Here is a 26586-nt window from a genome sequence, read left to right as displayed (position 1 = left end):
CCACCCTGACCGCCTTCAGTGGCCGGTGACTAGGGGTCTGCCAGCCCCACCCGGCTGCAGAGGCCGGTGCTAGGGAGGCCCAGGCCCAGCTCCTGGCCCAGGGCCCTGCGTTCAGAGACAGTGTCCAGCATGCAGGCCAGGCCTTGGCTGGCACCTGCGCCTCGGGGAGAGCGCCGCTGCGCGGGCTGGATGCGGCCTCCAGGGCCCGGAGCTCCCCGTGGTGTCTGGCGGGCACACGTGACCCCCTCCTGCCCTCGAGAGCCCCGGCAGTTTCGGCCGCCCTCCCTGCTCCACACCTGGGGGCCCGTGGGCAGACCCGCCTCGCGGGCTCGCATCCGCCCCTGCCGCTGAGGCACTGCACCACCCCCGACAGCAGCCCCAAGTGCAGGGCCTTCGCAGGCTCAGCCCAGGGAAGAGGTGCTGCTCTGCACACACTGCATGTTCCCCCTCCCTGGGCACCCGCTGGGGCCAGGGCCAGGCCGGCCCGGAGAGGACGCCGCTGCTGGCAGCAGCCCACAGCTTGTCCAAGGCTGGTCCCGCCACGTCCGTGTCCCTCGGCTCAGCCGGCTGTGACCAGTCCCTCTGCCCACACCTCAAGGCGCGTGTTGCTGGGTACGGAGCCAACTTGTGCCAGGCCAGGGCCAGTTGTGCTGAGAGGTCCCGGGGCCCCAGACCCAAGTGCAGCAGGACGGGCAGTCCCATCTCATGGAGGTGCCAGCAGGGGAGGTGCCCGGGCCGGGACCCCACTCCCAGTCTGGGCCAGGGGAGGGACGAGGCCTCGTGCTGTCTCATGCCGAAGCCATGGCTCGTGGGAGGGTGAGGCGGGCGCTGGCCCCACACTGGGGTTGGCCCGCCAGCGATGAGGGGCGCCTGTGGCCTGGGCGGCAGACCATGGCCTCCCTGGGTGCGGGCCCGAGGGCACGTGGCCACAAGGGGCAGGTGTGTCCCTCTCCAAGGCCTGCACAGCTCCCTGAGCCGCCGGGAGGGAGGCGGGGGGCCGCGAGCGCAGCAGCTCCGTCCTGACATTGGGTGAAGGACCCCCGGTCAGTTCAGGGGGGCCTAGGGGACAGGAGAGAAGGGGGCGTTCAAACCGAGGACACCCCAGCCCCAGCGTAGTACGGGTCCATCCGCCGTGGTGCTATTTTTAGCATTGTTGAAATGATCGATGGGCTGGTTGCAGAAGCAGAGTAAACAAAAGAGTCACTTCAAGTTCTCCAGGGAAAAAAGACTCTGTTTCTAAGAGCCTTTAAAAGGTTAGCAAACTTGTGATGTCTCAGCTGCGCTCTGAGGTCTCCTTCCTTCCCGTGCCCCTGACTCTGCAGTTTGGTGGACTTCGTGGCCTTCACACGCGGGGTCCGGTTCAGTCTGGAGCAGGCACCTAAGGCCTTCAGGTGCACAGGGTGCCCAGGCCCCGCTCAGACAGGACCACGGCGGTTATAGACCTCTGCACGGTGGGGCTGGAAGACCCCACTCCAGAGGGGCTGCCCCTGCCTGCATGTGCACCTGGCCCCTGGGGGCCAGTGTGGGCTCGCCGTGGTGCCCCTGCCAGGATGCTCGGGCAGAAACAGGCAGTGGGGGCTCTAGCCCCTGGCATCCTTGAACCCACTGACGGCCCCCCAGGCAGGCGCGGAACTCAGCCCGGGGCCCACGTCCCGCGGGCGGCCTCCACGCCAGAGTTTCTGGCCAGCTCAGGCCAGCAGCCAGGAGCTTGCTGTGTCGCGTTCCTGAGAGCAGTCTCCAGCAGGGACGCCTTTCCCACTGCGAGTCCTTTCTCAGAAGCTGGCTCCCAGGACCGGTGTCCCCGCTGAGGCTTTCTGAGGCAGGCACGTAGCAGGCTCAGCTCCGTCCCCTGGGATGCTGCCCCAGGCCAGGCGCCGTCTGGAGGACCGCAGGGGGGCAGCTTCTGGAGGAGGCCCAGGGTTTGGAGCTGCTCAGACCTACAATGGAGGGGACCGGGGTGGGGCCGGGTGTGTCTGCTGGGGCTGCGGGAGCAGGACCTGGTGGGGCTCCCGGAGCCCTGGCTGGGGCGGCAGTGCCGCAGGGACCTGTCCTGGGGGAGTGAGGCAGGGCTGCGCCAGTCTGCTGTGTCCTCGGGGCCCACAGGGCACCCGGCTCACTCCAGGTCCAGGCCCTCCCTGCAGCATCCCGCCTGTGGGCAGGTGGCAGCCTGCAAGCCCGGGCAAAGGGTGGGCGGATCCCACAGGGCGTGGAGCCGACCCCACCGTCGACCCCGCAGCTCAGGAGTGTCTAGCGCGGCGGCCGCCAGGGCTGGGCCTGCGGCCCCCTCGCTTGCCGTGTGGCCACCCTGTGTGAGCCCGGGCCACGCAGGCCCGACCTCGGTCCCCTGTGCGCCCGCGGGGGCCCGGCACGCACCCGCCCGTGGGCTCACCCCGCTGCTGGCTTCCTGGTCCAAGCCCGCTGAGTTCAGTTTCCCCATCTCCAAAGGCCGGCCAGCTGGGTGAGGTCAGTGGTTTTCCAGCCCTTTTTCCAAAAGTGCCTTCTCACACACCCTGTTGGCAAACACGAACAGGCAGCAGCTCCCGGGGTCAGGAAGGGCTGGGCCCACCTGCTTGGGCCACACGCTCCCTGGGGGAAGGGGGCCTGAGCCCGGGGGAGATCTGGGGTCCCCACCCCGCCACCCCTCTGCCCGCCAGCCAGAGCTTCCCTGCCTTTCCTTCCACTTTTCCTACGTGGAAAGTTTGACCAAGTGGCTTCTGAGAGAGCAGCATGGAGTTTGAAATCCAAACCAGAGCAGCAGGCTCTAGGCACCCCTCCCCCCCCGGTTTCCATGGTGACAGGCTATGGGCTCCCGCACAGGCCTGGCTGGGGACACGCGCACACACATGCGTGCCCTCGTCCCCGGCCAGCCCCGGGCCTGCCCCACACCTGGCCCCGCCTAGCTGGTGGCTTTGGACAAGCTGGTCAGCACTGCTTAGACTGTTTCTTGTCTGCCGAGTGGGCCTTACCAGACCCACCGCAGGGGGCTGTGGAGGACCGCGTGTGCCTTGGGGCCACTGGGTCAGGAGCGGGTGCAGGAAGGCCCCACGGGCGGGGGCGGCCTTGTGGAGCAGAGCTCACCGGCCTCCTGGGAGCGGGTGAGGGGGCTCAGGGCCAGTTGGGAAGGATGTTGCAGGAACATGGTTGATTAAAAACAAATTTTGAAACGTTAATCCCTGATCACATGTAGGAAGTTGGAAACTAGGGTATGCCAGAGCAGGTGGAGCTTCCCCACCAGGCTCAGCCCATCACCAGGCAGGCACAGGCTCCGGCTCCATCCCGCCCTCCCGCCCCGGCCCTGGCCCCGGCAGTGCTGGCCTGGGCTTCATTTCCAGCGAGAGGCCCAGCTGGCCCTCCTCTGGTGGGCTGGGGCGCCCTGGGCTCCAGGACCCCCATGGGTGGGGATGACGCCACACGCCTGTGGTGGGGGTGGGCTCCGCGGGCCGGGCCGGGCCTGTTAACCTCTGGCCGTTCTGCAGGAGACGCTGGCTGTGTCTTGTGGTCTGTGCCAGATCCCTGCCCACCTCAGTTCACCCCTCCCTGCAGAGAACTCCGTGTCAGTTGTCCAGGAAAGATCGGGCACAGGCCGTGGCGCAGACGCCCCCAAGCCCACGCAGGCCCCGCGTTAGGAGCCGGGGTCGGGTGGTGGCAGGGTTGGCCTAGTTTTCTCCATGTGCACATCAGACGCGGCTTTTCTAGGATGTGGTCCCTCTTGAGATGAAACGGGGCAGCTCAGCAGTCCCCCAGAGACGGCCGCTCTCGTTCCCAAGTCCCTGACAGGCGGGCACAGAGGAGCTGAGCCCTAGCACCCTCTTGTTCCACGGAGGCCCTGGTGAGCCCCGGCCAGGTTACCGAGACCTCCGAGCCTTCCGGCCCCTTGCTCCATGCTGCCCACCCCGCAGGCCCCTGGTGCTCCCCCACATGGGCCCCCTGGCTGTCCCCCCTCCATGTGGGGGTCCTTGGCTGTCAACACCCAGCCCGGATGCCTGCCCCTCCTTCTTAAAGCCACTCTGGCCCCCACCCCGTCCTGGACTCACCAGGTCAGCTGAGCCAGCCATGGCCACGGCCGAGCCTGCCCATAGCAGCCCTGGCACCCACGATTGGGGCCCCGGCCGCCTGGGGCCTGGGGCCATGGGCGGGCCTGCAGCTCAGGCCCTGGTGGGCGTGCATGCACGCACATGCTTGTCCCTACGGAGCTGAGCGTGGCTGCCGACACAGCCGTCTGGTGAGGAGGACGCTGCCCCAGACCACGGGGATGGGGTCGTCCTTGAACGTGACCCTCCGTTTCCCCGGGCAGGCCCCCGTTTCCGCTGTGTCCTCACTCATGGGTCAGAAAAGCAAAGCAGCTGGAGTCACTGGTGCCCGCAGCCCTCTGCAGAGCACGGTCTGACCTGCTCCTGAGCGCCAGAGGCTCCAGTGGGAACATGGCGGGGCGGCAGCTGGGGTCTGTGCACCTAAGGTAGAAGGCAAGTGCCTTTCCTGGCCACAGGGGACAGGAGAGGGAGCTGGCACGGTCCCAGCAGAGATGCTGCCCAGGCCCACGACAGATGGAGCCGGCACCCCACAGTGGGGAGGCCCGCGCCTGCACACCAGCTGGCAGTGTGAAGGCCCAGCGCTGAAGCGTGGGCTGTGAGCTCCGAGACGTGTTCCTGCCATCTTGGGCAGCGCTGGACTCAGTCCTGGGAAGACGGGGGTTAGGTCAGGGTTAAAGGGCCAGATTAACGGCCCGCAGGATGGAACCAAGAGCAGTCTGCAGGTCTGTGTCAGCTCAGGTCTTACGGGGTGGCTTGTGTGGGGCCCCTGGGCCACGTGCTCCCCGTGGAGAGCTCGGCTGGGGGCACCTGGGCAGCAGCCAGTCCTGAGTCTGGGGGTGCAGGCCTTAGGCATGTATGGCGAAGCACAGGTGGGTGTTTTCAGGAGGGGGTGGCCACTCAGAGGCCTGTGCTGCCCAGGGAGCACAAGGGGGCCAGAGAGGTGTGAGTAGGCCCGCCATGTGCCCGCCGGCCACAGGCCTGGGGCCTTGCCCATGTTTGTCTGGATTCCACACCCCGGGCCACCACACACCTCTTGGCCTTGGAGTCTTCCTTTCCACCCGCACACGGATGAACAGCCTCTGCCCCAAGGCCTCTGTTCGTCCTCTGCCGTCATCTGACACGGACACCGGGAGACTCCTGGACTGTGCCTCTGACACCCTCCTGTTTCTGTCTGCCTCGCCAGGGGTGACTCACACAGACAAGGCCAGAGTCGCCCAGCCTCACCTCCTCTGGCCCCCTCTGGCTTTGGTGGCCACCCCTGGGCTGCCAGTCCCCACAGGGGTGCAAGTGCTTCACCCAGAGGTGGTGGGGAGCAGTGAGCAGGGACGGCCAGGCGGGGCCGCACGAGGACAGCTGGTGGCCCGAGTTCCCGGCAGGGAATGACACGAGTGTGGACAGGGCGTGGCTGCTGCGACTTGAGAACATGCGGCCCAGGCTCTCCTGGCCTGGGGCCCAGCATGGTGGGCACAGCCTTGAGGTGGCCAGTCTCACTACGGTTAGGTGGTCTCTGGGAGCCCAGACCAGGTCCTTCCAGTGCCAGGCGGAGTTCTGATCCTCCAGTGGGGTGCCAGACTGCTGCTGTGGCCCTGGACGCAGGATAGCCCAGGAGTGCAAAAGCTGCCGGCTGAAGGCTGGCCTTGGGCCTGTTTGGGTCGGGGGCGTGTGGCAAGCCTGGGAAAGCTGGTGGGCAGGACAAGTGGAAGCTACTTGGCTTAGGAAGCTGTCACCAGGATGGGCCAGGCGGCCCTAAGGCCTCTAGGTGTTGGTCAGAGTCGTGGTGCTGGCTGGACTGGGGGAGAAATGGTATGGGGGCTGGTGCCTGGCCTGGGCTGGGGGCAGCGTCTCTCCATCAGCCCTGTCCCCGCTGCTGCCCCGCCTCTCCTCAGCCAGGGTGGGAGAAGCACCCAGGGGCTGGGGGATGACTCCACGGGGCTGCTCCACAGGAAACCGCTGGGGAAGGCGCCGTGCGCTCCCTGGGGCTTTGGCTGCCCTGCCAGGAGGGACGCCCACTCTTCCTCTCTGAGTACCACGGAGCTCTGCAGAGGGTTCCTGAGCCTGCCGGGTCTCTTGCCCAGCCCCGCTGCTCCACCCCGTGTCATCTGCTCCTGGGACTCACAGCCCAGCTAGAGAAGCTGCCCCTCCCAGCTGGAAAGACCCCTGCAGGGCGCAGTGGCCTCTGTCCTGCTCTCCCTGCTGGAGAGTGGTCCTGGGAGAGTCTGCAGTCCAGCTCCCACCACTCCTCTGGGTCAGCGAGGACACCCCTCACTCGCCCAGGCGTCTGCCCTGCACAGGACACAACTCCAGGGGCCCCGGGCACAGAGCTGCTCCGCTGCAGGGTGTGGACAGCCCTGTCGCCCTGCCGTCCACCCTCCTGGACATCCCTGCCCCGCTGGGCCTGGGACGCCTGGTCCCACAGCCTCCCGTGGCAAAGGCTATGCCCCCCAGTATCGCCGGTGGCCCGGCTCGGAATCTGCTCGGATTGGCCGACCAAGTCAGTCGTGCTGCTGGGCCTGCTTCCAGGCCGAGCAGCGAGCGCCCGCGCTCCGTCCGGCCCCGCCGCCCCGCCCCGGCCCGCCGAGCGAGCCTCCGCGCCGTGGCCCGGCGCCCGCCCTAGCTCCCTGCACAGATGCCACGGCGGAGCCGGCGGGTAGGAACTTGCCTGGGGCGGGGGGCCGAGGGGGCGGGCCGCGGCCGTCCAGCCCCTCTGCCCGCGGGCTCCCCGCGCTCCGGAGCTTCGGCTCAGTCCTTTGGGCCGGCTCGCGCGCCCGACCCCCCGCCCGCCCACCCGCCCGGCGCAGCAGGAAGCCCGCGGGCCGCGGTTTCCCGGGCGCCGCAGCGGAGGAAGTCGGTAGGCAGCGGGGCCGCGGCGCCCCCTGCCCCCGGCCGGGGCCGCACAGCGCCAGGTGGGCGGCGGGCGCGCGGGGGCGGCGGGGGCCGGGAGAGAAGCCCGCCCGCGAACCCCAAGCGAGCCTAGCCGGCCCGCCGATGCCGCGAGTGGGCGCGCGGGGGTGTGCGCTGCGCCAGCCGCCCGAAAGCGAAAGCCGCCCGCCCGTCGCCGACCCGGCAACTTCGCGGCGGGCGGCGCGGGCCCGGAGCTGCGCGGGCCGCTCCCGGGGCTGGTGAGCCGGCCGCGGGTGGGCAGCGGCGCCCGGCGCGGTGCTTCCCCGGCTATAAATAGCTGCCGTGCGGGGGCGGGAAGCTGGTGCCGGGTCCGGCGAGCGCCGGGCCTACTCCCCGCGCCGGGCCGGGCCTCTGCCCCGCCGCGAGTGGGCGGGAGGGCGCGGGCGGGGCCCCGGCGCAATTGCCGGGTGGGCTGGCTCCTCGCACTTCGTTGTTTGTCTTTTCTGCTTCTCCCCAGAGGGGGAGGGGACGAACAGTCTGGCAGTTCTGGGGACCCCGTGTTGTGCGACGTCTCATCTGGCAGAAGAGCCTGGAAACGGGCGGGCGCCGGCTGCAGGCAAATGGCAGGCTTCCCCAGCCCCTTCCTGCGCGAGGGACTCTTGCCGGTGGATGCCGCGGGGACTCCTTGCCCTGCTCGGCCCAGCCTGGAGGGCTCCCGGGGCCAGGGCAAGGGCGCCCCTGGCGGCCTCTGTGCGACCCTACGGCCAGAGGCGGCCCTCAGGGGTTTGCAGAGGAGGCCTCAGGACTTCCTGCCTCCAGGGGTGCTCAACTTAGCCGGGCCCTGGCACGCCCTTAACCCAGCGCCTGGAGCCAGCTGGTGGCCCTGACTGCTGTGGGAGGTGCCCGGCCCTTGGCTTAGCAGGGCTTCAGGGAGACGGGGAGCAGGCAAGCTGGACACTCTGTCCTATTCCACCGGGGCAGTTCCTGGAGGAGCTGGAGCCGTCCGGGCCCGCGAGGGGAAAGGTGGTGTCTGGCAGTGCCGCTGCCCCTAGTTGGGGACAGGCGGCGTGGACCCGGGGGGGCGGGGCGGGGAGTAGGCTGAGTTCTGCCGTGGATCCTGGAACTCCCCCTGGATCTCTCCGGGGGAGGTGTGAGTGGGGCGGGAGACGGTGGGGGGGTGCCCCGTGAGTACTGTTGGCCCCGTGGGCGGCAGGTGCAGCCTTGCACAGTCCTCCCTGTTCTTCAAGTGGTCGTGCTGTTGGGGAGGTTTGCATGGGTTCCAGGTAACAGGTATCTCCCCAGGACAGTGGAGGACGCTGGTGTCCTCCCCAGTGAGGCCGCTCCTGACCTCAGAGCCTCGCTGTCCAGAGACCAGCCCCTTCCTGGCTCCACTCGGGGCCAGCCTGCAGCACCGAGGCGGTCCTGGAAGCAAAGTCTTCATGTTTCTCTGGGGGAAAGGCCCCTGCTCTCCTCCTCTGACTCCCACCCACGCCCCCGGCCCTGCTGAGGGCCCCCTCTAGGCCCCTGCTGTGCGGAGCAGGATGGCAGCGGGCTCTCCTGGCCTCGCCTGCTGGGAGCGCTGAGTCACCGCTGCGCCCTTGCCAAGGGGGGGCAGGAATCCCTCTGTCAGGGAGGCGGGCTCTCCCTCGGGTGCTCTGTGAACAGGGAGCCTGGGCTGAGCAGCTCTGGGAAGGGAGCCGGCTGGGGGCTGGGGGCTGGGCCGGTTGGGGCAGACGGATGGAGCGCTGCCCGCATCTCTGGGCAGGCAGACTCAGCCCCTGGGGAGGGGTCCAGCCCCTGGGGAGGGGGACGAGCTCCTACCTGGCCTTCTCTCTGATGATGGTGAAGGTGCCTCCCTGGAGGCCCCTCCGGAGGGGACTTGCAGGAGTTGGGGCTCCCCTGCGGGGTGATGCACTGCGGTCACTTGAAGTGATGGGGAGTTTGTGATGACATAGGAGATCTCACGTGTGCTCCGTTACCGAGTTAAACGCTAGGATGAGAACTTCGCGTTCCTCCATGCCATCTGCTCAGGACACCCGGGTCACAAGGCCAGCCCTAAGGGACTGCCCATTCCCTCCCCCCCCACCCCCCCAACACTGGGCTGAGGCTCCTGCTGCGGGGTTTCCTCTCTGGCTTTTCCTGAACCACCCCCTCCCCAGAGTCCTGGATCTCTCCCCGCTTCCTCCTCAGCCCAGCCTCTTTCCTGTCCCCTCGCCCTGTGGCACAGACCACTCCTCCAGGGGAGCGGCTGGCCCGTCAGTGTGATTCCCCAGGTCCTGGGATGTGCTTGGCTTTCTGTGCAGTGGCCCAGCCAAGCTGCCCTGGGGGACCCAGGGGCCCTCCTCACACCAGCGGGGCTCCATCTGGGGTGCAGACCTCCCAGGCCTGCCACCTGTGCGCTGCCCCGAGGCGGAGGGCACTCGGAGCAGGGTTTGCAGCCTTGATCCGGAACGTTCCTTTTCTGGAGGGTCTTGTAGGCCGGCTGGGTAGCCCCCAGGAGGTCATCTCTATGCAGGCAGTAGGAGGCCGACTGCCCGAGAGGCACACAGATGAGTTCAGAGTCTAGGGGGCCGCAGGGCAGGAGGCAGGTTGGCCCTTGACACCGCCCTGGAGCCCCTGCTCGGACAGGCTGGGCTTGGGAGGGCCCCAAGCGGACGCAGGCCCTTGGGGCTCACCTGCCCCGCCGCCAGCTTCTGCCTCTTTCCCTCCAAGACCTCTGGGCCCCGCGGCCCCACCTTCCCTGCTTCCTCCCCCAGGCCTCGGGTGCAGCTCTTCTCGGCCTTCCTGGGCACTCCCAGCGCAGTTCACCTCCCCTCTGCCTGCCTGTTAGGGCCATGCAGGTGCCCAGGGCACAGCCGTGTCCCGTGCATATGGCAGCAGGGGTCAGTGGGAGGAGCCAGCAGCCTGAACTGGAGGACAGGCTGGCACTGGGGCCCCGGGTCTCAGTCAGGAAGCCTCTGAGGCCCTCGGGGTGCTGGGGAGGCCCCTGGCTTCCCCCAAGCCTGTCTGCCCGCCCGGAGACTGAAGTGACTTGGTATCCCTGCCTGGTCCCTTGCAACCCCGATTCTGTGCAAGTCACAGGCCGCGTTGCTAACTTCTCGGTCCTTTGTGAGTGTCCAGGGAGGGAGGGAAGGTGTGCAGAGCCCAGGCGAGGAATCTGGCGCTGGAGCCACGGTCCCAGTCCCACCCTAGGGTCCCTGGGCCGCCTTGCGCATGGCTGGTTACATATTCCAACTGTCCCTGCCGGTGTGGGCATGGGACGAGTCTAGGTCTCCACTCAGCCCCCCAGAGCCTGAGCCTTGCTGTCCCCCCCTGCCAGAGGAGCCTGGTCCCCGGGGCTGAGCAGGGCCTGGGCTGTGCGTCTCGCAGCCTGCTCTCCTGCCCTGGTGTTTCCTGGCTGCTTGCTTTCTCCGGGGAGGTTTCGTCTCCACCCTTGGAGTAGGGGGCCCTTGACTGAAGGGCGGAGTCCATGAAGGCTACAGGTGGGCCCGGGGCCTTGGAACGATCCCGAGGCCTGGGATCCTGAGCGGTGGCCCGGTGGAGGTGGAGACCTGGTGGGTCTGCTGTGAGGACCGGGACCGGTCTGGGTCACTGCCCTCCATCCACCTGGCTCAGAGCCGGCCCTGGGCCCCATGGAGAGGCCGTTGCAGCCACCCTTCTGCACAGGGAGCCACACTCCTCAGTAGCTCACACTGCGGCATCTAGGGTGGTGTGGAGCGGCCAGCCAGCCAGGAACCCAGGGGCGGGGGGAGAGGAGCCCCGGCCCCTCTAGGAAGAGGCTCTCCTCAGACCCTGGTATGCTGGGCTCAAGCTGATCTGTGGGCCTCAGCAGTGCCCGGTGCCCAGGGGGCCTCTCCCGTCCATCCCCTCCCTGGGACCCCGCTCCCCAGGCCCCGCCTCCCAGCCGCCCTTGAGCAGACTTCCTGTCCGTGGGCCAGCTGCCTCGGTTCGGTTTCCTTAAGAGCAGCAGCAGTATGCCCAGCTCTGGGCTGCAAGGAAGGTTCAGGAGCTGGTGGTAAATGCCTGGGGCTTCCCTGGTAGCTCAGCTGGTAAAGAATCCGCCTGCAATGCAGGAAAACCTCAGTTTCTAATTCCTTGGTGGGAAAGATTCCCTGGAAAAGAGAAAGATTACCCACGCCAGTATTCTTGAGTTTCCCTGGTGGCTGAGACAGGAAAGAATGCGCCTGCGATGCGGGAGATCTGGGTTTGGTCCCTGGGTCGGGAAGATCCCCTGGAGAAGGACATGGCAACCCACTCCAGTATTGCTGCCTGGAGAATCCTCACGGACAGAGGAGCCTGGCGGGCTGCAGCCCATGGGGTCGCAAAGAGTCGGACAGGACTGAGCGATTAAACACGTTACGCCAGGCCCAGCGTCCAGGGCTCCATGAATTATCCAGTAGGTAGTTACGGTCGGTCTCGGTGACCTCATCCGCCTGCCGGCAGCCTGGAGCCTCAGCGGCGTTCTGCGGGGTCACCTGAGATCCTGCAGAGGAGCCGCCAGGCATGCGGGCGCACTCTGGGCACACTGAGGCCGCCGCTGCACCCCCGCCGCCCACCAGTGCCCACGCAGGCGGTCGCCCAGCCAGAACGGAGCCCCCGCCACTGCCTGGGGCCAGGCACCTTGAGGGGCGGGCCAAGCCGTGGCCCACAGCCCCACCAGCGCCACTGCCCTTGGTGGGGGTCTGGCTCCCTGCTGTCCTGCTCTAGCCTGTCCCTCATCTGGGTCGTCCTGTCGGGCCCTGCTGCCCATGCCCTTCCCTTGTTCCCAGCATGTCCCTCGCCTCCCCAAGACCTGCACGCAGCCCTCTCTGGGTGGGCGCGGGGGCCTCTGCTGCAGGAGGGGCAGGACGTGGCCGCTTCCCTTCCTCCCCACACATGGCGCCCTCTACGCCTGGTCACTCGGGGGGCTTCCCCTCTCTGCAGGGGCTCCCATGGGAGGCGCTTCCGCCCCGCCCTGGAGACAGGATGAGGCTCACCCTTCCTAGATGCCCTGCTCAGCGCAGCCCACGGAGGCGGAGGCAGGCCTGTGGGCTTGCTCACCACCTGCCCGCCTGTGGCCCCGCGTCCCGGGCTTGTGCCCAGGGCTTGCAGTAGCTGCTTTCCTCCGAACCTTCCGTGCACTCCGCCTGATTTCTTTTGGCCTCCTGACTTTCTCAAGTCTCTGATGTTAAGGTTCTGCCCGCGTGTCCTCACCCAGCCTGGGGTTAGTAGGGAGGAGCCCTTGTGTGAGGTGATGGGAACCAGGCCCGTCCCGTGTCCTGGGGGTGGGGGGGTCTGTCCCCGCCCTAGGAGGCTGGGTCAAGGCCGCGGCCTCCAGGCTGCCTGCCCCTCACTGCCCTCGGCTCCCCGTGGCCACCGAGAGCAGGTCCAGCCAGCCGTGCGCCTGGAGTCGTGATGGTGACGCCCCAGACTGGGCGGGCCCCGCCGGGAGGAGCCGCGTGTGGGAAGCGGGCGCGGGGAGGGCAGCCTCGGAGGGCAAGGTGGGCGGATGGCGCCTCCACATGACTGGGTGGGTGGCGGGCGACTCCTTGGTGCCACCGGGCAAGTGTCCTGATTGAGGCCTCGCTGCCTTTGATGACCCCGTGGACTGGCAACGGCAGGAGGCCCCCCACTGGGACGCTGTGCCCTCCATGGAGCGTCTGCGTGTGCCCCGGTTCACCTCATACCTCTCTCTTCCCCTGCCAAGTGTGTCTCCATCACTGGCCCCGTGCAGACCGTGGTGGGGACCGCGGGGATGCCTGCAGGGGTGTGGGGAGCGCGGGCGTTTCCCGGGTCTCACATGGCTGTCCGCGATGCCCTTCTGGCCCCTGCTCTCATACCTGGGGCGGGCTGCTCACCCAAGCTGCTGCAGGAGTTGCGCCTGCTGGTAGGAGACGCAGCATTGGGACCCTGGGCGGGCCCCCCCGTGTCCACTGCCCGCCTCAGCCGTGCTGGCCATCATCCTCTCCCTGACTGGGCCAGAGTGGGGGTGCTGGCTACGGGCTGGGTGCTGCCCAGGGGCTAAGCATGGCACAGGGCCGGGGGGGGGTTGGCAGTGAGGCTCCCACCCAGCTGGCCGGCAAACAGTGGGGTCAGCCAGGAGGGAAGTGGAAGGGGTCCCGGCTGCACCAGAATGCTGGGCAGACGTGTGTTGAGGGAAGGCGGCATCCAGCGTCCCCGGGGATGGCTGGTCACTTCTGGGGGACCCTTGAGACTCTCTGGGCACTGCCGGAGGGGATGCTGTGAATGGCCAGGCCTGGGGCCTGCCTGGCCTGCCCAGCTGCTGCAGTTCACGGCAGTTTCCCGCTAGGAGTGGGTCCCACCTTGCACCGTCCATCCCTGTGTGGTCAGCACCCATGGGGAGCCTCGTGGGCCCGAGTGGCTCCCGGTCCTGCCATTGGACATGGGCGCACCCTGCGTGCTTCCCTGGGGGGACGACCGGGTCAACGGGGGCTGGTGCCAGCTCTCAAAAGAAAGGGGCACCGAACTGTGTGCACGTCCTCTGCCCCCATCCGCGGGGCCGCCTTCCCGGGGCAGGCTCCGGTCCCAGCGGCCCTCCCCTCACGCCCGCCCGGTCCGTCCCTCAGGGCATCTGGCGGATCCCCGTGGACGAGATCGACAGGCCGGGCAGCTTCGCCTGGCACATGAACCGCTCCGTCGTGCTTCTGCTCAAGGTGCTGGCCCAGCTGCGGGACCACGGCACCCTGCTCAAAGTCTCCTCCATGCTGCAGCGCACCCCAGACCAGGGCAAGTGAGTGCAGCCCCGCCCGGCCGGCCGGAGGCGTCCTAGGTGACGGCCAGGAGTAGCGGGCCGAGCCCACCCCCCACCCCTGGGGCTCGGAGCCTCAGCCCTGGGGACCTGGGACACGCACAGTGCCGGGTGTGCAGGAGGCCCTGGGAACACCTCCGGGAGCAGAGGGGCACGGGCCGCTGTAGCCGTGTGGCTCTGACGCGTGGCCTCCCCCGCGCACTGCAGGAAGTATCTGCGAGATGCTGACCGCCAGGTGCTGGCACAGCGGGCCTTCGTCCTCACTGTGAAGGTGCTGGAGGACACGCTGAGCGAGCTCACGGAGGTGCACGACCCCCCCGCAACGCCACCCATGGGACCCGCAGCCCACTCCCTCACCCAGCCAGCGCCTCCCAGGAGCCGTGCGCACTGTCTTCATAGCCGGGCGCCCGGAGGCCAGTCGCCACCCTGGCAGGCGGGGCGACTGCGAGCCAGGGCCGTCCGGCCACGGTGCCCCCCGCCCAGCGAGCCTGGCTGTGCCATGGTGGGAGGCCTGGGCGGGCTCATCTCTGCCTCCAGCACACTTGCTGGCGGGGCGGGATGGCTGCGCCTCAGAAGCAGAGCCACCGCCAGGGCCCCTGCAGGCAGCTGTGGCCCCAGCCCTGGCCGGCGGGCAGATGGACAGGACCAGGGTGGCCGAGGTGGGAGAGGTCGGCGCTCAGGGGCAGGAAACACCAGACACTCCGCGTCTGATCGCTGCTTTCCTTGTAGGGGTCGGAACGCCCCGGGCCCAAGGCCTGCGGCCTCCCCGGAGCCAGGATGACCACGGACGTCTCCCACAAGGCCAGTCCCGAGGACAGCAAGGAGGGTCTCCCACACCCCAAGAAGCTCCCTCTGGCCGACGGCTCAGGGCCAGGCGCTGAGCCAGGGGGCAAAGCGGGCCCCCTCAACCACCGGCCCCCGGCCATGGACGCGGGGGAGGGCGCAGAGCAGGCCGGGGAGCGCAGGGACAAGGAGAGCCCCCGGGCCGGCCCCGCCGAGCCTATGGACACGGGGGACGCCGCCGCCCGAGGCGCAGAGTCCGAGCCCGGGCCGCCGCCCCTGCAGCCAGGCTGCCCCCCGAGGGGCCGGGGCCCCGAGAGCCGGCCCGCCGAGCTGTCCCTGGAGGAGCTCAGCATCAGTGCCCGGCCACCCGGCCCGCCAGCCCCCGCCCCGCCCACGCCCGCCACTGCCCCCGCTGCCGCCTCGGCCGGGCCCAGGCCAGGCACCCACCCCGAGGAGGCGCCCCCGCGGCCCAGCCGCAAGAGGAAGCTGCTGGAGGACACGGAGTCCGGCAAGACGCTGCTCCTGGACGCCTACCGCGCGTGGCAGCAGGGCCAGAAGGGCCTGGCCTGCGACCTGGGCCGCGTCGAGAGGGTCATGTCGGAGACCTACATGCTCATCAAGCAGGTGGGTGGCTGCGGGCGGACCCCCACCCGGGAGGCCCCGCGGGAGGGCGTCCGGCCGTTCCCAGCCACCCCAGGGTTTCCCGCTGTGCGCCCCAGAGAGCTTGCATCTGCTGCTGCTGCTGCTAAGTTGCTTCAGTCGTGACTCTGTGCGACGCCACAGACGGCGGCCCACCAGGCGCCCCCGTCCCTGGGATTCTCCAGGCAGGAACGCTGGAGTGGGCTGCCATTGCCTTCTCCAATGCATGAAAGTGAAAAGTGAGAGTGAAGTCGCTCAGTCGTGTCCGACTCTTTGCGACCCCATGGACTGCAGCCCAAGGCTCCTCCGTCCATGGGATTCTCCAGGCAAGAGGACTGGAGTGGGGTGCCATTGCCTTCTCCGCTAATATATTACAGTTTTACTTAACTATACCTCAGAAAAGCTGGTGAAATAGGGACTAAAAAAGACAGTATCCTTCTAAAACATCTATAACTACCCTCGAAGGAAAGGAGGCCTTGCAGAAGCCTTATCAGGCCCGGCGCAGGGAGGCTCTGCTCCCTGTCTCATTCTGCTGCCTTTTGTGTTTTTTAATCCCTCAGACTTAGGGTTTTATTTTCCCTCTAATTAGAGGAAAATAGGTTCTTTCCACAGGAAGAGCCCCGGTTGTGCCAGGCCAGCAAGGGTGAGCACCTGACACTTCCCTCCTGGGTGGTGTCCACGTGCACCCACTGCTTGCAGACTGTTCATCACCCCCTCTGCAGCATCAACAGTAAACTAGCAAACATAAGCCCTGGATCTCCTGCTGGCGAGGGCGGGCCCTTTTCCCACCCCAGGCCGGTCCTCTTCCCCCACCCAGGGTCCTCCCCAGCCTCTGCACCCGAAGGTGAAGTCACGCGGCCACAGACGTGAACGTGGCATGGCCAGCTGGTCCTCGAGCAGCAGCCCTGGGGATTGGGACCTGGGACAGGGCTGGGGTTCCCCCCCGGGAAGCAGCTGTGGGGGGTCGCGTCCTGGGAGCAGTCCTTAAGGCCGCTGACCTCGGGCATGTCCTTGCTCAGGTGGATGAGGAGGCCGCCCTGGAGCAGGCCGTGAAGTTCTGTCAGGTCCACCTCGGGGCCGCCGCCCAGAGGCAGGTAAGCGTGGACCCACCCGTGCCGGCCGCCTGGTGCAGGGCACGAGGCCCCAGGCTGCAGGCCAGGACCATCCCTGTGATCGGGGGGCCCCGGGCAGGTGGGCGGCAGGCCGCTGAGCCTCGGGCCCTGAGCCCGCGTGGGACTCAGACCCCAGCACCAAGTGCGGGCGGCATGAGGGTCCTGTCACCCCCGCAGCTCTCCTCTAAACCAAAGCATGGTCACCGCCCCGTGAACCTCACCTGCAGAGGCAGCTCCTCAGCATGGAGGTGGCGCTGGGGTGGGCCGACAGGAGCCCACGGGCGGGGCCCAGCATCCATCCAGCCTCCTTCGTCTGGGAAGACCCCTGCTGCTGGCTGTGGGGGCCGGGCTCGGGCAGGGCCGGCTCAGGTGACCCCAGAAGGTGGGGCTGGCCGCAGGCTGGTCGCCGGGTCCTGGGGCAGGTGCTTGTCGTGCGGTCGGTGTGGCCTTTCAGTCCCCAGGGCTGGCCTGGCCGCCATGCCCCAGCGGCAGGAGGACAGGGACCCCACTCTCACCTTCTGACAATGGGAGACAGGTCCTGTCTCACCCGCCCTCCCGCTGGAGGTCCACTGGAGTGGCAGGGTCGTCCACACCCATGGAGCCAGGGATGGGGCGTCTCCCGGGGAGCAGACGTCAAGAGAGATGGGGTCACAGTGGGGCGCCGCGTGCCTCCAGGAGGCGTGAGGCTCCCGCAGCCTCGGGTCAGGGTCCAACCGGTGATTCAGAGAGGACGGTGGACCTGAGGCCGGGGCTCTGTTGCTGGGTACCGCGCAGGGCCCCTGCCCCACCTGGCAGCTGCCTGTGCAGAGCCGCAGACGTCACCCCCGCGTGGGGGCTTCAGATGAGCAGGAAACTGTGCCTGCAGGCGGGAGGCCCCAGAGGGCCCAGCTCCCTGAGGGCGGAAGGGCTTTGGGGCCGCAGCCTTGAGCCCGGGAGCCGCCCCCCAGCAGAGCCTGCGTCACCCCTGCTCTCAGGCCCCTCCCGCCGGTGGCCTCGGGAAGTCACCCTCCAGGACTGACTGCTGCAGCTGCCACCTTGGGTGCCCTCGTCCTGTGCCCCGGGTCACAGCTGCACCACCCTCCCGGCTGGCACCCGGCAGTGGGGGGTGCAGGTCCCGGCCAGCCTAGGGCCCCTCTGCCGTGCCCTGGACGTCGTCAGGCGAGCCCCTGGGCCCCCAGCGGCCCCCGACGTCGGCAGGGTGGGCCCCTCACACCCACTCTGCCCTCCCAGGCGGCAGGAGACACGCCCACCACCCCGAAGCATCCCAAGGACTCCCGAGAGAGCATCTTCCCCACCGCCACGGCCCCCGCAGCCCCTGAGCCTGTGCTGGTGGACGCCCCGCCACGGCCCAGTGACGGCCACGCCAAGCCTCGCCCTGTGCCGGCCGCCGCCTCCACCCCAGACCTGGCCAAGGACGCCGGGCCCCCGCGGCCACACCGGCCCGAGGCTGCCCCCAGCACATCCTCTCTGCACCCAGGTGAGTCTGGGCCCTCTGCCAGGCGGGCGGGCCCGGTCCCACAGCAGGCCTGTTGCTGCGCGGAGGTATGGGCGCCTCCCGCCTGGTGACACCCAAGTGCCATCTCCACCCCCCACCCGCCATGTTCCTCCTCCCACGGAGGCTCAGCAGAGCGCAGGGTCTGGACCCCGGGCTCACGCGCCGTCTCAGCGGTCTTCACCCCCAGAGACGGCCACGGGCCAGGGGACGCGGGGCTGGGGCTCTGCGGGCAGCAGGAAGCCCTGGTTCCTTCCACACTTAGGTGCCCCTGGGAAGTGCAGCCCACAGTGGGCAGGGGAGCCCGGCCAACCAGGGAGGGCGCACGTTTCAGGACACGCACGCACGCGCGCTCACACGTACCTCTCCCAGCCGGCTCCGCACACCTGGGCAGGTGCCTGGAGGTGGCGGTCAGCTAGGCAGCCCCCACCCCTGACAGGAGCAGCTCCCAGGGTGGCTCGGCCAGGCCCCCGGGACAGCTGTGTGAGAACGGGTGTGCCCAGCCGGGCGGGCACAGCTCAGCACGGCCCCTGGGGCCACTGCGGAAGGTCCTGGACCAGTCGCCCCCGGGCCCGCGTCGCAGCTGTGTGCCCAGCGCGACCCGCTCCTGCGAGACCCAGGCCCCCACGGGTCGTGCCTGCCCCTGCCACGTGTGGACTGGGCCCTGGGAACGCAGAGACGGCTGGCAGTCAGAGCGAGGGGACAGGGCCAGATCCAGGGACTAGAGCCGACGGCCGGGGGCCTGACCCCCGCCCAGGCGAGGAGCAGCCGTGACCCCTGCTCCTGGGGACGTGGGGGAGCAGCCGGGTGCTGGGGTGGTGGCGGGCGTGGCAGGAGCGTCCGGAGGAGGAGGACAGGAGGCCCCGCGTGGCCAGGGGCCTGGAGGCGCACTCCTCGTCCGAAAGGTGTGGCCTGGCCGGAGGGCCACTTGGTCTGCCCCGTCCTCAGCTGGGTTGTTCGGGTCCAGTCGCCACTCCTGGGCACTGGTGTGGGGCCCTGTGAGTCGGGCTCATCGGGTGTCCACGGCCGGCGGGCAGTTAGCAGCCTGGCCCCACCCGGGCCACTGTGTCGGAGGAGGCCTGTGCAGTCACGGCCACGGTCGGGGTGGAGGGCCCTGTCCCAGCGTGGGGCGTGTGTCCCCCACGGCCGCTCTGTCTCCCCAGGAGGAGAGGAGCCGGCGGGAGGCACAGAGGGCCCGGGCTTCCTGCCCCAGGAACCGCGGGACAGTGAGCACCTGAAGACGGCCCCTGAGGACTCCGCGGCGGAGGCCGCCCCCCGGACCAGCACCCAGCCCGCCTGCAGCCAGGGTAAGGCCCAGCATGGCCCCGGGGCCAGCAGGCGGCGGGGGCGTCCCCGCAGAGGGACCTGGAGACAGCGGGGAGCGGGGGCAGACGAGAAAGTCAGGGGTGCCCAAGCGCCACACACCACCCCCCCCCCCGCCCCGTTCCGCCCTGTGCCTTGCAGACGGGAATGGTTCGGGTGGTGCGGAGCCCAAGTTAGGCCGCCGGCCGAGGAGCAGTGTGCCCGGCCCAGATGGGGCAGGGCGGGGAGGCTGGGGCAGATGGGGCGGTCCGCGGCCCTGCCTGCTTCCAGCAGCCAGGCCCCGGGACTTCTGGGGCGGGGCCTCTCTCAGACCCCGCTAGGGCAGCCCGCTCCTTTTAAAGCCGCGGGCGGCGGACGGGCGTGGACAGCAGCCAGGCTTCGGCTCCTGGGCGCACGGGGTTGTGGGTGCTGGCCGGGGGCAGGCTCTGGGATGTGAGAGCCGACGAGGCCTGGGAGGCTCGGGGCTCCCCTCCACCCCGGGGCCTCCAGCAGACACCCTGCTCCTAGGCGCCCCCTGTCTCCACTTCCACCAGCCAGAGCCAGACCCTCGGGGAGGCAGGGAGACAGGAAGTGGCCTGGGAGCCAGCACCCTGCGGTCTAACCGCCAGAGGCGGTGCCTGGGTGCCTCTCTCCCTCGGGGAGTGGGGTGACGAGGCCTGCAAAGGAGAGGGGCGGCCTGGGAGGCCGCGGACAACCCCGCTCAGCCCTCTGGGTCTGTCCCGCAGTGGCCAGCTCCAAGGCGCCTGGCGGCGGGAGTGCCCCACCCCCCGAGGGCCCCCCGGGCAAGGCTGAGCCTGGCCGGGCCAAGTCACGCCTGCTGCCCAACATGCCGAAGCTGGTCATCCCCTCGTCCGCCACCAAGTTCCCCCCCGAGATCACCGTCACACCGCCCACCCCGACCCTGCTCTCGCCCAAAGGCAGCATCTCGGAGGAGACCAAGCAGAAGCTGAAGGTGATGGCGCGTCTGGGGGGACCCCGGGTGGGGGGCACGGGCGCGGGTGGGGACTGGGCCACCGCTGACCCCTGCCCGCCCGCCCGGCGCAGTCAGCCATCCTGTCCGCGCAGTCGGCTGCCACGGTGCGGAAGGAGAGCTTGTGCCAGCCGGCGCTGGAGGTGCTGGAGACGTCGAGCCAGGAGTCCTCGCTGGAGAGCGAGACGGACGAGGACGAGGAGTACATGGACATTTGAGGGCCCGCCCTGGCCCCCGCCCAGCTCCCCGAACTCTGCAGGGCCTGCGTCCTTTTTTATGGCGTGTCGCCTTTGTAGACGTGCCCCCTCCCCGCCCAGGCGGCCGCGTCCGTGTTCCGCAGGCTCTGCCTGGGTCACAGCGGCGGAGGATCCTTTTTTTCTGGTTGCTTTTCTAATAAAGATGAAACAGTCATCTCGGTCTCTTTGTTTCTCAGGGTGGGGTCCCCGTCCAGGGCTTCTGGGCCCCCTCCCCCGGGGCCTGTCAAGACAGGGTAACCCCCCATCCCTGGACGGGGCACAGGGCTGAGGCCATGTGCTGCAGGAGGCTCCAGCTGTGCGCAGGGGCTGGCCTGCACCCCTGCGTGGCGGGTGCCCGGAGCGCGGGTCTGTGCGGACCGCCCCCCACCACACTCCCCCTCCAACGGGACCGCCCCGTGAGCTCTGGGTGCAGTGTGGGCCCCCCTGTTACAAAGGTGAGCGTCTGTAACAGCAGCAGGGCGGCGCTGGCCACGTCGGCGCGGCGCTGGCCACGTCGGCCAGGCCCAGAGCCTGTCCGCCCTGGGGACGCACACGTTTGAGGTGCCTGGCCTGCCCCGGGGCCTCGTCTGGAAGGCCAGGGTGGCACAGAGAGCCTCCTTGCTGCCCTCTGCCCCTCCCCTTCTCGGGGGGACACTCCGTGACCCCCCCCAGCCTGAGAAGACAGACACCCAAGAGGCTGGGCGCTGCCAGGGTCCGCAGTGTGGGCGGAGCCACGCGGGGACCCAGGGCACTGGGCTGGCCCCGACTCAGGCCCCTTCCCGAGGCTGCAGGGCTGAGGGCCCCCAGCCCTGGCCCCCCACAGGGCATTCCTGGCCTCCCCCCGCCCTCCAGCCAGAGCGCCCCCTCCCCCTGTCCATAGACCCCCGTCCCTGTGTCAGCTACGCTGGCATGCTGGGGCGGGGGTCTGGCTGAAAGACACCAGGGGTACCCAGGCAGTGGAAAGGCACTCGGTGGGGCTTGACCGAGAGAACACGCCCCCGACCCCCCGCCCAGCTGCGTGGAAGGACTGGTGGGGGCTGGTTAGCAGGGACCAGGGAGGCTCAGCTGTAGGAAGCTGGAGTGGTCAGCTAAGAGGCTAACCCGATGCTTCTGTTAGCACAAGGGGTGCGCCTCGGCCAGGGTCGTGTCCGTACGAAACAGACTCGCAAGTACCTGCCTGACTGGGGCAGTTACGCCAACAGGAGATTCCCAATCTAAAACGAGCAGATTGGGCTTCCTTTAATATTCCGAAATTGATATTCTTGCAGTTAGAAAAAGCTGGCCATACATAAGATCAAACAGACTGGATGGAGTGCTTACTATGACTGATATCTGGAAACTTCTCTTAAAACTAAATCAGAACCAAAAACAGGCTGCTGACGGCCTGTCACTGACCCACCTCTCTCCCTCTACATGTGTCTTTTTCTACCTGAAATACTTGCTCAGATGCGATCTCATTGTTTTCCTTTCTCTTCCAACTCTTCCACCTCCTGATGTTTGCCTTTGCCCAGGAAAGGAGGAGTAAAGAGGAAGAAAAAAAAACCTTTTAAGGACTATTCTGGCTTGACACCCAAATCATTCTCCTCTAACCACCACAATCATCCTTTGCTTGACTCCGCCTTTCAGAAGGTTTAGATGAGGATGTAGCTGCTCTGCTCAGAAAGACGGTCTAGGTTGGTCTGAGTTACATACTTAACGCTTGTTAAACTGCTTGACCAACTTTTCAGAACCACTAAAAGAAAGGGGGGTAGCTCCGAAAATTTATGAACTGAGTCCACAATGCCAGTTGAACGTGAACCAACTCCCAACCAGTTTAATTCCAACCAGTAGAGAAAGTTAACTTGAACAAGAAAAGAAAGTCCTGAGGAAATAAGTCCTAATTAGGAGAACCTGATTTTCTATCTCTGTTGCCTTGAGATCAGAGCTCCCAGGATCACTTAACCTTATCCTGAAACTGAAGACAGAAAAACAGGGAACGAAGCCTTTAAAAATCTTTCTAACATACTGGTGAGTTTTATATTGAGATATCTGATTCATGACTTAAGTTGAGAAAATGAGGCTAGATATCTCATTGTGTCTGGCTGAATGTATGTCTCACGTGTGTCTGTCTTTGTCTTTGTAATTCTAATGAAGTTTAATTTGTAAGTGAGCTGTAATTTAATTAGCCTAAAGAAAAGTAAGTGCCTACAAATCAGAATATTCTAAGTTCAAGAGAAATTAAGCGAAGTGCATTTCAGGTTCATATGAACTGGGAAATATTCAATATTAAATTATACCTGGTATTTAATGTTTAAGTTCGTTGGCCTAATTAATATAGAAATGTGTACATTCATAAACATCAAATATAAAATTAAGTATAATCCTATCATCTGGCCTAGGTTTATTTTAATATAAGTTAAATAAAATAATGTATATCTGTTACAACTTTGTCAGCAAGGAAATTAACTTAATATGAAGAAACTTTTTAGGAAAGAAAATGTAAACGGGTTAAAAGCTTTTCAATAAACTCTATTAAGAGTAATTATGTTTTAGTCTGTCCAGATTTTGGTAAATTGAATTTCTAGGGTTGTGCTAAATTAAGTGATGGAAGTTTACTTAATGGGTAGGGTACTCCCAAATAAAATAAGATACTGCAACATTAATTACTGATAACTGGCTTCCTCTTAGAGAGAAACTAAAGGTATTTTGGACTATTAATGAATATATTTGATGCCATCTTGAGATGTTCTCTGTAAGAAAGCAAATTTTTTTTTAGAAATTATCATTGGTATTTATGTTCACCAATCTACAGAATGCTAATATAAAGGTCAGTTCGTGGTTGCTTAAGGAAAGTAGGATATGTGTTTTCAGTAAAGAAGGCATGAGGAATGGAATTACATTTTATTAAGGGATGTCTGACGTAAGATGTGATTATTTTTGGATGGGCAAATTAAGTGATGTCTGCAGAAAAGCTTTGGAAAGTGGACTCCAATAGAAGAATTTGGTGCATGGTACAAGTTTTCTTAACATGTTGAACTGCCTTCAATAACAGATTGTAATTTCTTTACTTTTAGATAATCTGCTCTGTATATACCTTTGAAATCTTTTACTGTTACTTTGGTTAAGTGAGTAACTTGTTTCACAATGACCTGTGATGATCTCTGAGTATTTTAAACCCTTTTGACATTCTTTGCAAAGCTTCCTGAATCTTTTTGACCTCTCCCTAACTTTGAGTGCTTCAAAGAGCCTTCTGAAACATCCCAAAGAGAGATACAAACTAGGTTCACGCGATGCGTTGAACTGCATGGGAAGTATTGTCAGTCTTCTCGGGTCATAGTGTATGGCGAATGTTACTAACAGAGATATTGTAAAATTTATATGGAGCTCCTAAAATGCTGACGTGTGCTGATCAAATGTCAGCCCTCATTCTAGCTATTATCTGCAAGTGAGGTATGTCACAGCAGTAACCAAGTTACTTTGTCAATTGTATCATAGTCAGAAATGACTGGGTTGAATCTGTTTTATGGGTGTAAGGAGAACCTTCCCTTCAAACTAAGTATGACTTATAGTAATTTGGTAAATTACACTTTTGTAAGCAGAATTGAAATATTTAACTTTTCTTTCTCTATTGGCTCCCTCCAGAGTTTGTAAACTCTCAGGTTTCCGGCAGCTGTAACAGATAAGTTAGGTAAGCTACCTCACCATCAGGTGTAAAAATCTCAAGGCATTTTGGCAATCTTGCAAACGGAGGAATTCCCCTCGATCTGTAGTTGAGACATGTGATAAGCTCTTGGCCTGACCTTCCTGGCCCTGAGAGGTTTTGCTTTTGTTTTAAGAAGTTCAGTCTGACAGTCCTTATAAAAAATTTCAGTAAAGCAAAACCCTATGATCAATTATATAAATTTTCAGGCTAAGGTTGTTTTGTTTTGTTTTTCTGAGACCAGACATTTTTGCAAACAAATTAGTTTTAATTTGAATATATTTGGTAGAAATGAGAATAACTTTAAAGAGAAAAAGATTATGTTTCAATGAATGTTAAATCCCAGTTCCCTTAACAGAGGTCTGTATTTACTGACTCACTTCCCAGATAAGTTCCTTGCTGTTATGCTATATTAATGGAAAGTTACTTGAATGATTAAAAGGACATTCTAAATTTTATTTCTGAAGCTTATCTCAGTAATCTCAGTTCCCACAGCCTCCAAACAGGGGCTTATGTATACCAGAAAGGACTGTCTCCAACCTGGGTGGAAGGGCCTTCTATCAGGCACTCTTAACTAGCTCATGCACAGTGAAAGTGAAGGAGAAGTGACCCTGGATTAATCCCACCTTCTGTAGGCCCCTGCACCGGACTGGTCCATAGACAGGACTGCTCATGTCAAACTCAGCTTAAAAGGATGCTCAAACAGAGGAAATTACACTTAGACCAGGACGAAAAGAAGATGACAGCAGAAGTAGACAGCTTACCCAAGATGCTGGACCTGATTTGTATGATCATTTATAATGTTGTCTTGACTTCTTAGACCTTTTTTTTTAATTTTTTTTTTTACTTCTTAGACCTTTGCATATAAATCAAACGTTTTTCTATCTTGAACATGATCCTATGCTAGTTTTAAAAAATGAATCCAAGTATTGGGTTGTGGCCAATTACCTGTGTCTAGTACTTCTAGGTTACTTTGGTGGGTTTCCCCACTCCAAAGCTCTAATTGTTGACCCTTAGAAATTTTTCTAGAAGAAAGTTAGTTCAGTTCTCTGTGGGCTACTCTTGATATCACTAGGTGGGATCCTCTCGGCTGGCCAATTAAGAATGCCTGCTCTGACCCCAGCCATAATGTGAATCTTCCTCTAAGTCACTCAAGAAGCAATAAGCAAATCCAGTCAAGGAATAAAAATCCCAGGCTGTGGTCATTTAAGATTTAAGGCCTCCTTTATCTTGGAAACAGTTAAATGACACTAAGGATAGCCATCCTAGTAACACTAGGAAGCTGGGCCGGGAGCCTGATGCTGACATCCCTGAATGATAGAGATTGTACTGCGTCAGATGCCCTGAGAATATGCTGGCCTACACCTAGTGGAAGTTCCTGGTTTAATTCTTACTTGTGACTTTAGAATACTGCTAGCTGTGTTAGTTGTACTTTGCCTGTTCTACAAGATTATTGTCTCTTGTGTTAATATTAGTATTACCAAATGTGCGGCTGAACCTCCAACAAAAATAATGATGACTAGGTGACTTGAAGCAGTTGCTCAGATGTAGAGTTCTGAAAGGCTGTTGCTGAATCACGCAAAGACACCGGGATTCTTGGCCTCCGGAGGAGAAGAATTCAATCTGGGGCCAGAGACGAGGCTGGATCGCTCAGAGCTTTTGTGTCATAAAGTTTTATTAAAGTATAAAGGAGATAGAGAAAGCTTCTGACATAGGCATCAGAAGGGGGCAGAAAGAGTGCCCCCTTGCTAGTGTTAGCCATGGAGTTATACTGTCTCTAACTAGTTATTACAGTGAATCAGAAGAATGTCTGGAGGTTGTAAAGACCTCACTAGACCCACTCCCATAATTTACACCTTAAAATAACGGAATTAGCCAGGTTTTTTCCAGAGACTGTCCTCAGGCAGGATACATTATTGGTATATAATCCTGAGGAACGTAGAGGGGAAAAAAGCTTGTCCTTTCTTCCTCCTTGAGAACTCCAGACCCCTCTCTCCTTGGGGACCCCTGCACTTCCTATCAACCTGCCTGGGAATTGACTCTCTGAGTTCCGTATGCGATGAATGATTGTGAGTGTAACTGTAGATACGGGGGTTTTCCTGGACCTTGACACAGAGTGGGATAGCGGGCCCAGAGCCCTGTGGTCACTGCTGACAGGCCTTGTCCAGTAACAGCGCAGAGTGGCCTGTCTGCAAAACCGTTGCCAGACCCAGGAAGGAGCCTTCCTAGCAAAGTGGGACAAAATGGTCACAAAGTGCCTACGAAATGCCTCCCAAAGTACGGTCAAGCTTAGCACCATGAGGGGGCCCGTCAGCTACGAAGTGGCGCTCACCACGGGTGCTCCATCTGCCTCCACAAGGATTACATCGTGTGCCCCTGCAGCAGCCGACCTCCAACAGCCCCTGAAGGAGCTCGGGTGGAGAGCAGGAACAAGGCCCTCTGTGCTCCAGGAAATGGGCAGGACAGGTCTTCAGAGAGTTGGTATTCTCAGGCGCTGACTGTATTAGCCCAGTTCTTGTACCTCCTCATATCCAGAAAAGCTCTAAAATCCTTCATGGTGAGCACTCTTCCTTGTGACCAGCAAAGGCTTCACGGGACTAGTAGAAAACCTCTGTAAAAATACGTCCGTGATTGCGTGAACTGCCCCTTCACCAAAATCACATGTACAGTGACCTTTCCCCACCGCCCCTGTGGAGCAGCCTCTCAGAGTTGCGTGAGATACTGTCTCCTGG

At 63.3% G+C, this 26586-nt stretch overlaps 1 protein-coding gene across 5 annotated transcripts in view; it reads left to right on the top strand.

Moving 5' to 3' along the window:
• The window catches only part of CABIN1 (calcineurin binding protein 1), a 70020-nt gene extending 49670 nt beyond the window's left edge, over positions 1-20350 (top strand). For all 5 annotated transcript variants that reach the window (XM_065905031.1, XM_065905032.1, XM_065905028.1 and 2 more), the window contains exons 30-37: positions 13439-13602; positions 13828-13924; positions 14350-15027; positions 16062-16136; positions 17385-17631; positions 18810-18953; positions 19695-19921; positions 20014-20350. In XM_065905031.1, the coding sequence (XP_065761103.1) occupies positions 13439-13602; positions 13828-13924; positions 14350-15027; positions 16062-16136; positions 17385-17631; positions 18810-18953; positions 19695-19921; positions 20014-20157 (1776 nt within the window). In that variant the 3' untranslated portion in view covers positions 20158-20350. The remainder of the gene's footprint in view (positions 1-13438; positions 13603-13827; positions 13925-14349; positions 15028-16061; positions 16137-17384; positions 17632-18809; positions 18954-19694; positions 19922-20013) is intronic.
• The last annotated feature ends 6236 nt before the right edge of the window (positions 20351-26586 follow it).

This window comes from Muntiacus reevesi, chromosome 13 (genome assembly GCF_963930625.1).
Source record: "Muntiacus reevesi chromosome 13, mMunRee1.1, whole genome shotgun sequence".
Taxonomy (NCBI): Eukaryota; Metazoa; Chordata; class Mammalia; order Artiodactyla; family Cervidae; genus Muntiacus; species Muntiacus reevesi.
The sequence above is the reverse complement of the archived record's forward strand: the minus strand, read 5'-3'. Positions and strand labels throughout refer to the sequence as shown.